The 9,971-nt window shown below is 43.3% G+C and overlaps 1 protein-coding gene across 1 annotated transcript in view; it reads right to left on the bottom strand.

Annotated features, from left to right (window-relative positions):
- Positions 1–203: 203 nt before the first annotated feature.
- The window catches only part of PIWIL1 (piwi like RNA-mediated gene silencing 1), a 20,176-nt gene continuing 10,408 nt past the window's right edge, over positions 204–9,971 (bottom strand). The window contains exons 9-11 of the mRNA XM_081800963.1: positions 3,483–3,667; positions 1,179–1,326; positions 204–1,032 (exon numbers count right to left, since the gene is read on the bottom strand). Coding sequence (XP_081657089.1) covers positions 916–1,032; positions 1,179–1,326; positions 3,483–3,667 — 450 coding nt within the window. The 3' untranslated portion in view covers positions 204–915. The remainder of the gene's footprint in view (positions 1,033–1,178; positions 1,327–3,482; positions 3,668–9,971) is intronic.

Genomic DNA, 9,971 nt, shown 5'->3' with positions numbered 1-9,971 from the left:
GATCATCAACATCCCGACAATCTTGTCCTAAATGCTGCAGCAGGCAGCTCCGGACACTGAACTTCAAAAGTGAGGCCAATTTAGCTTTTATAAATGGAACTGTATCCTTGTGACAGAGTACGCTCTCCAGCATTTAAAAAAATGCATTAAATGGAAAGAAAATGCATACGTTTTCAGTAAAAACAAACTACACCGTTAGTAAATAAGGTGAGAATCCAATTTTATTTTATAACAAGTAGAAGGATGTCCCCGTTGCAAACAAAATAAATAGTAACGTTAATATAGATTATTGGACTCTTTTGTCAAAGAGTCTTAAAATGTTTCTTTGGACAGAAATTTAAAACTTTTTAACCATCATACCACCTAGCCCCAAAATGAAATAAAAAAATTAGCCTACTTCTCCATAGTCTCCTATCATTCCCATACCTTGTACAGGTTATTCAATGGCAGCTTTTTATCTTTAAAATAGATCAGATACCCAAATAAAACCCTACCTTACAGTTGTAGTGAGCTTCCCACTTTACGCCTTTCTCTCCTTTAAATTAAAAATATTTCAAAAAGAAGATGAATTAATGTAGGTTTACAAAGTAGGACTTGCTCACTCCTGAACGTACTTTCAAGTAAATTCTCACTTTTCAAATAGTTTATAATACAAAGTACCTTATCCACATTTTTTTCAAAACAAAAAATTCTCAACGTATTTGAGAAGCCAAGATAAAATATAAAATTTTAATTTTTACCTATAAGCCAGTCACAGCAGCAATGCTACAAACGAGACTCCAAATCTCCTAATTCCCTTTCCAAGTTTCATATCTAGAAAGATAAACAGCTAAAAAAAAAATAAAAGCTTAAAAAAAAACCCCGAAGCTACGAGGTCAAACGAAGGAACGGCTGCACGTCGTCTCGTCCCGCGGGTCAGAGGTAGTAGAGGCGGTTGGACAGGGACAGGTTGGGCTCCCTGTGGATGCTCTGGCCCACGAGGAAAGCCAGCTTGTGGGCGTACTGGCAAGGAGCAGGGACGCGAATGACGCCCTTGAGTGGAAGAAACACAGAGCTGTTACTCTCCTCCATCACTCCCCTCGGTATCCACTAGAAAAGCCTCTGAAAACAGAGCAACTCCTGTTCTGAAAAGCGAAGCTCACAGACGTGAGCCCAGGTCCCCAGGGAGACACACTTACTGGCCAGTTATAGTAGACGTGACACAGCTTGTACGTGAGCCTCTGAATGTGGTCTGGCTTCAGGCCACTGCTGTCGTAGATGACGTTATAGTGCGTGGGAGAGACACTGCCACTTCTCACTGCCTGGCTCACGATAAAAAAATCATACCTGGAATTCCAAGAGAAAAGCCACATGGAAGGGAGGCTTATCTGTCTGAAAGCGGAAGTTCGCACGGGTCCCGTTTCTTACAGTGAAAAGATCCCGTATTCTAATGGAAGCTAACCTCTTCAGAATGAAATGTGCTTCCTTCAAGTCCAGAACACTTGCTGCTCATGGACAATTCTGGAATGCCTGTGTGACCGACGTTTCAGAAACCACTACTCCTTAGATTTTAAATACATGTCACTGATGCCCTAGGGCATTCAATATGTGCTCGGGCTGCCAGTCACAGTGGTATCCTCAAGCCACGCACGGCTGGCGGCCTGCACCCCGCAGGGTACGCTGGGGTGCACAGAGGTCCTGGAGGGCAGCAGCAGCGGGGAAAATTAGAGCAGCTCTTGTTTCAGGCACTGTCGTTCCCAAGATATGCTTTTACCACAGAACCTTCCCCCTCTTGCTGTTCCCACTGTTACTTAACAAAAACATACTTCACTTTAATCATTAAGGATGCAAAGCAGGTTCTCAGAGGACTTGAGAACCTCCAGGGACAGAAAGAGAACTAGTGCAGGACCCAAATGGTAAAGCAGACAGAAACAGGACTGCAAACGGAGGAACAGGACATCCGTTTTTCCCACTGTCTGGGTAGCAGGGAACACACTGATCCAGAGATACGGTCACCTGACCTAATAAAGCTATAAGGAAATTACCCGTGCAACTTGCTAGGTTCACTGAAACTAGACAAATCAGAACACCACGGTTGATCTACAACAGATTATTAGTGTTTTAGAAGCAGAAGGGTTTCAGACACACGAAACCACTTGCCCTAAAACTGCAGAGAACTCACAAGAGAGTCGGAGTCCGAGTCTTAGTTCCCGGCTCAAGCACATTGGCGTCCAGAGTGCTGGCAGCTAACGGGACTGCAGCCCTAGAGGGGAGCTTCTCCTGACGCAGGCAGAGCCTCGGCAGCTAAGTTCTAAATAGCATCTGGTAAGAAGTAATGAAATGTTCCCACACTTCATAATTCAACTTGGGTTTTACCCAGTCCGTTTCCATCAGCTGTCTCCAGGTCAACGCTAGCCCTGAGCTGCGGTGAGCATACCAGGAGTGTTAGTAGGGAGCGCAGTGGGGTCACTCTGACCGGTTAGAAGGTCCTGCAGGAAAGGAACTCACTACGTTAGTATCTTAGCCACTCTGTCTCCCTCAGCTGATTTCCCCCCCGCCCCCGAGTAGCATCCTTCCGAAGCACTGCCATAACTAACACCTGCCTGAGAAAAAGACAGAAATCCCAGATAACGCATCTCAACATGGAAATTCCCATTCCCTGTCGCTAACACAACTGATTCAAGAGAACCAAAAATCTGTACTATCGTTTATCTACATGAAGTTAGCGTAGTGAAGCCGCATTCACCCAAGGTCTGTGCAGGAAGGGCGTTCCACATTAGTAGCTTTGCACCGAAGCCCGCACTTTACCCTGATTAAAGCTGCCTTTTCAAAAGCTCCATCACGCTGAAAAAGAGGAATGGTCCTAACAGTGCACTCTCCTGAGGATGGCGTTAACCCAGACTGACCGATGAGCTGCCACGTGCATGATTTACAGCACCTTAGACCTCACACCATAGAAGAGTTTGCGAGAAGCCAGCAAGCTTCAGCACGTGACAGCTGCACCCCTGGGTGCGAACAGCATCACCCCGCGGCCCCCCTGTGCCCGTGGATGTCCTAGCTAGCTGGCTTTCCTATGGCAAAGTGTAGCTCCGAGTTACATAAAAAGTTTTGTTTACTCAGAAGCCACTTATCTGCAATTGTGTTTCAAATGCAACTTTTTGACCTCTGGACGACAACAAAGCATTTCAGATCTAAAAAGTTTTACTAGGGAACAACAATCTGAGGATAAGGTTACATGTTAAAAACATACAAAAGCAATCTACAGCAGCAGTTCTTACCCTCTGTATGTATAATTAGTACCACAGACAATAACCCTCTTCCCCCAAAGAACACTGCAGAGAAACCGGTTTACCATTTCAGACATGAACAAATCATAGGCTTTAGTAGTATTATGGGATCAAACTAATTGAAGACTTTAGTATTTACCAGAAAGAGAAGAAAGAATAAACGTGTTGAAGTTGATAAAGCAGAAAACAATCTTCATGTAACCGCACAGAACTTACCATTCTGGTCTGGTAACTTCTACGTCAATAACCGTCCCAGGAAGTGGATTCTGAAGTCTTCCTCCAGACTGAGCAAAAAATCTGGCGTTCACTCGTTTCTTCACCACAATTACCGTTAGTCTTGGGCTTAAAGGTGATGATGATGAATGTAATGACACTGAGTCTGTCATGCTTCCAGGCACCCAAATCATTCAGACATTCACATTCCCATCCTCCATTTAAACAGAAACCCCTCTCCCTCTCGAGGCAGAGTGTCTGTCCAAGTTGTGAAAGGACACGCCACAGCTTGTAAGGACCTAGACAAGGACCAGGAGTCACTGGGGGTGGAGTAAAGGACGGCATGTGACGCGGGGTCATGCAAATGTTCCGTCAACAGACAAGCACACTGCTGGCCCAGCACACGGAAATGGTACATTCAGCATGCTTCGAAGCACACAATTTGGAACACTCCTCAGTGGGCATTTTCTACTAGGTGAAAAATAAGATCTGGAGTCTAAAATTGCTGGTAGGGAAGCTCATTTCAGCAGTGTCCAAGTCTAACCCAGCACTACTGGTTCACAAGGTATCGGGGCTCCCTGTCTCCCTCCCGGGGCCTAGTCACCCCTCAGCTCACCAACATGCTGGCAAGGGATGCACCCTTTACATCCCCTCTGCACCCCACCGCCCAATGCCAGCCACTCTCCGGCTGGTTTCCCTATGCCCAGATGAAGCTCCCTTCCCCCGAGCATCCAGCACTGCACCAGAAGCCATCTGCTGGCCCCTAACATGCCTTCTGGCGCTCTGGAGGGCAGCCCTTCAAGTGGCAGCACATGTGGGCTGGAATACGTTTCACACCTTTTCTACCACCTCTGGAAGGTCCGTTTCAAATCCAGTTCTTGAGCACACAGCCGCTCCGGAGTACGGGGACTGGCACACGAAGGCGCTCGCGAACCGTGCTGGTGTAATGTATTGGACATTTGAGAGACAGAGGACCATTACCAATCCCTCCATTTCTCCTGTGCCCTTTTCCCAACCAGAACATTAGTTCTCACAGAGCAGAAATACACTTGATTCCAAACTGTGGGACACAGAGAGCTTTACACGCAATGGGATCTAGAAAGTCTGGCTTGGGACAGTCGTTCACAGTATGCTGTATCTGGACAAATGGTCAAAAAGACCTTGAAGTGGGAACTTCCATTTAACAATCTCATTTTGCTCCTTCATGATAGTCAAGCAAATCCAAAAGGGATAAGGGGAGTGATTTTATGTAAACAGAGGGTATTTGTAGAAATATCACCATCTACCCATGGAAGTCTAGTGCTGCCCAGTTTACTGCGGCTCTGGATGTAATAAAGCCAGTCTCAAGAACCAAAAGACAAAGTGGATTTGAGTCTTCTGACATCACAAGAAACTTACCAAATGTCAGGACAGAAAGGTCGTAAGTATGAAGTGACGTTTTGATTTGTTCTTACATCAAATATCCTAAATCAGCTAATCCATTATGCATTTTAATAAAAAGTTAACATCAACATTTCAATTAAAAAAATACTGCGGTTCTAAGAATAATGACAAATATTTACATCCAAACTGCATTTCTTCAAAGTTAGAAATCATTCTTTGATATTATTTTACTTTCTACACAACTTTAAGTTTTCTCTAGACAAGTTATCTACCATTTATTGAGTGCTTACTGGGTACTGTATGAAATAATAAGTAACGCTGGGATGAACCTAGCTCTGCTCCTGGGACGCCCTGCACTTGATCACTAATCTCAGCGGTTACCAAGTACAGCACAATTCACAACGTGAAATCCACTTCCTGGGACAGCTGGTTATGCCTCCATCCACGCCACCACTTGAAAGCCCTTCCCTGCACCAATTTACCCGTTACCTCAATGGGAACCGGGCAGGTAGCCCCAGCAGGCACCCTAGGCTCAGGGCCGCACACTGAGTGTGAACAGGGGCCCTGTTCAGATACTCACTAGGGCTACCATCTCCTCTGCGAGAGCAGTTTCTGCCCAGGCTTCTGGGAACCAAACCCAAAGGACTCAACAAAGCAGCAGAGATGCAGGCTCCACCATGGCCACAGGGTGCTTTCCCCATATCCTAAATATTCAGCTCAAGGCTGGAAGATGAACGGACACTATGACCTCTACTCTTTACTTTTTTAAGAAATTTTTATTTAAAGATTTTTGTTTATTTGAGAGAGAGTGCACACAAGTGGTGGGGAGGAGCAGAGGGAGGGAGGAGCAGTGGGAGAGGGAGAAGCAGACTCCCCGCTGAGCAGGGAGCCCGACGCGGGACTCCATCCCAGGACCCTGAGATCATGACCTGAGCTGAAGGCAGACGCTTAATGACTGAGCCACCCAGGCGCCCCTACTCTTTACTTCTCGAAAATTTCCTCTTCTCTAGGTGTGAGGAAAAGGCCACTGAGGCTGGACGATGCTGAGGGTGAAAGTGGTAAAGGAAGAGGAGACAAGCAAGCAGCTGCCGCACGGGACACTCCCTGCCCCTACTGCCAGGCCACAGCCTACAGGGACGGCACTTCCAACTCCGAGAAACACACCCAATAAGGTTTACAAAATTTCAGAGACCAAAAGAAAATTAATACCATTACTTTTTAAAGATTTTATTTATTTGAGAGAGAGAATGAGATAGAGAGCATGAGAGGGGGAGGGTCAGAGGGAGAAGCAGACTCCCCGCCGAGCAGGGAGCCCGATGCGGGACTCGATCCCGAGACTCCAGGATCATGACCTGAGCCGAAGGCAGTCGCTTAACCAACTGAGCCACCCAGGCACCCCAATACCATTATTTTAGTGAGAAAATACAAGCATTAGGATTTTTAAAGATAGAGGGGCCTCTGGGTGGCTCAGTCGTTAAGCTTCTGCCTTCGGCTCAGGTCATGATCCCAGGGTCCTGGGATCGAGCCCTACATTGGGCTCCCTGGTCCACGGGAAGCCTGCTTCTCCCTCTCCCACTCCCCCCTGCTTGTGTTCCCTCTCTCGCTGTGTCTCTGTCAAATAAATAAATAAAATTTTTTAAAGACAGTAAAGAGCATTAACTTTCATTTCCAAGACACTAGAAAATGCTTATTAGCATTTTAATCTGAAACACAATTACTTCAAAAGAGATTAAAAAAACATCCCTGACTTCTCTGAGGACTTACTGGCAAAATAAACTCATTTTAAGAAACGTGCAGGATCTCAAAACCAATAAAATGAAGTCAAACACTTCACATATAATGGTGAGCTTGCAAATCTCAGGCAAAGAGAAAATGCTGAAAGCAGCTCAGGACAGGAAGTTGGTAACCTCCCAGGGTAGAAACATTACACTGGCAGCAGACCTATCCACAGAGACCCGGCAGGCCAGAAAGGGCTGGCATGATATATACAGGGTACTAAACGAGAAAAATACACAGCCAAGAATACTTTATCCAGCAAGGCTGTCATTCAGAATAGAAAGAGAGATAAAGAGCTTCCAGGGCAAACAGAAACTGAAGAATTTGTGATCACTAAACCAGCCCTGTGAGAAATATTAAAGGGGATCCTTTAAGCAAAGAGAGAGCCCAAAAATAACGAAGACCAGAAAGGAACAAAGACCATACACAAAAACAGGAACTTTACAGGTAATAGCAATGGCACTAAATTCCTGTCTTTCAATAGTTACTCTGAACGTAAATGGGCTAAATCAATGCCCCAACCAAAAGACACAGGGTTTCAGGTTCGATAAAAAAGAAAGACTCATCAATATGCTGTCTGCAAGAGACTCATTTTAGACCCAAAGACACCTCTACACTGAAAGTGATGGAGTGGAGAACCAATTACCACGTTAATGGACATCAAAAGAAATCTTGGGTAGCAATCCTCCTATCAGACAAATTAGATTTTAAACCAAAGATTGTAATAAGGGCTGAAGAGGGACACTATATCATAAAGGGTCTATCCAATAAGAAGATCTAACAATTATAAATACATATGCCCCAACATGGGAGCAGCCAATTATATAAACCAATTCATAACCAAATTAAAGAAACACATTGACAATAATACAGTAATAGGAGGGGACTTTAACACCCCACTCACGGCAATGGACAGATCATCTAAGCAGAAGATCAATAAGGAAACAAGGGCTTTGAATGACACACTGGACCAGATGGACTTCACAGATATATTCAGAGCATCCCATCCTAAAGCAACAGACTACGCATTCTTCTCGAATGCACATGAAACATTCTCCAGAGTAGATCACATACTTGGTCACAAATCAGGTCTCAACCGGTACCAAAACACTGGGGTTATTCCCTGCAAATTTTCAGATCACAATGCTTTGAAACTGGAACTCAATCACAAGAGGAAATTTGGAAGGAACTCAAATAGTTGAAGGTTAAAGAGCATCCTACTAAAGATGATTGGGTGAACACAGGAAATTAAAAAAGAATTAAAAAGATTCACGGAAACAAATGAGGATGAGAACACAACTGTCCAAAACCTTTGGGATGCAGCAAAGGTGGTCCTAAGAGGGAAGTATATAGCAATACAAGCGTTTCTCAAGAAAATAAAAAAAGTCTCAAATATACAACCTAACCTTACTCCTAAAGGAGCTGGAGAAAGAATAGCAAATAAATCCTAAACCAAGCAGGAAATGAGAAATAATAAAGATTAGAGCAGAAATTAATGAAACAGAAACCAGAAGAACAGTAGAATAGATCAACAAAACTAGGAGTTGGTTCTTTGAAAGAATTAATAAGATTGATTAACCCCTAAACCAGACTTATCAAAAATAAAAGAGAAAGGACCCAAATAAAATCATGAATGAAAGAGATCAAAACCAACACCCAAAGAAATACAATTATAAGAACATATTATGAGCAACTATATGCCAACCAATTAGGCAGCCTAGAAGAAATAGATGCATTCCTAGCAACATATAAACTATCAAAACTGAACCAGGAAGAAATAGAAAACCTGAACAGACCCATAACCAGCAAGGAAATTCAATCAGTAATCAAAAATCTCCCAACAAACAAGAGCCCAGGGCCAGATGGCTTCCCAGGGGAATTCTACCAAACATTTAAAGAATTAATACCTATTCTTCCAAAGCAGTTTCAAAAAAATAGAAATCAAAGGAAAACTTCCAAATTCTTTCTATGAGGCTAGGACTACCTTGAGCCCAAAACCAGATAAAGATCCCACTGAAAAGGAGAATTACAGACCAATATCTCTGATGAACATGGATGCAAAAATTCTCATTAAGATATTAGCCAACAGGATCCAACAGGACATTAAAAGAATTACTCACCACGACCAAGTGGGATCTATTCCTGAGCTGCAAGGATGGTTGAATATCCACAAATCAATCAAATACACTACATAAATAAAAGAAAGGACAAGAACCGTATGATCCTCTCAGTAGATGCAGAAAAAGCATCTGGCAAAGTACAACATTCTTTCTTGATTAAAACTGCATAGTGTAGGGATAGAAGGAACATATCTCAATATCATAAAAGCCATCTACAAAAAAGCACACAGTGAGTATCATTCTCAATGGGGGAAAGCTGAGAGCCTTTCCCTTAAAATCAGGAACACAACAAAGATGCCCACTCTCACCACTATTGTTCAACATAGTACTAGAAGTCCTAGCCTCAGCAATCAGACAATAAAAAGAAATAAAAGGCATCTGAATCGGCAAAGAAGTCCTCAAACTCTCACTCTTCACAGATGACATGACACTCTTTGTGGAAAACCCAAAAGACCCCATCCCAAAATTGCTGTAACTCATACAGGAATTCAGCATCAGGATGTAAAATCAATGCACAGAAATCAGTTGCATTTCTATCCACTAACAATGAGACAGAAGAAAGAGAAATTAAGGAATTGATCCTGTTTACAACTGCACCAGAAACCATAAGATACCTAGGAATAAACCAAAGAGGCAAAGGATCTGTCCCCAGAAAACTATAGAACACTCATGAAATAAACTGAGGAAGACCCAAAGAAATGGAAAATTGTTCCATGCTCATGGAGTGGAAGAACAAATACTGTGAAGATGTCAATGCTACCTAGAGCAATCTACACATTCAATGCAATCCCTATCAAAATACCATCAACTTTTTTTCAAAGAAATGGAACAAATAACTCTAAAATTTGTATGGAACCAGAAAAGACCCTGAATAGCCAGAGGAAGGTTGAAAAAGAAAACCTAAGCTGGTGGCATCACAATGCTGGACTTCAAGCTCTATTACAAAGCTGTCATCATCAAGACAGTCTGGTACTGGCACAAAAACACATAGATCAATGGAACACAATAGAGAGCCCATAAATGGACCCTCAACTCTATGGTCAGCTAATCTTCAACAAAGCAGGAAAGAATAGCTGATGGAAAAGGGACAGTCTCTTCAATAAATGGTGCTAGGAAAATTGGGACAGCTACACACAGAAGAATGAAACTGGGCCATTTCCTTACAGCACACACAAAAATAAATTCAAAATGGATGAAAGATCTCAATGTGAGA

The sequence above is a fragment of the Leptonychotes weddellii genome, chromosome 13 (assembly GCF_054177405.1).
Source record: "Leptonychotes weddellii isolate Sample4059 chromosome 13, ASM5417740v2, whole genome shotgun sequence".
Lineage (NCBI taxonomy): Eukaryota > Metazoa > Chordata > Mammalia > Carnivora > Phocidae > Leptonychotes > Leptonychotes weddellii.
This window is presented reverse-complemented; position numbering and strand designations above follow the sequence as displayed.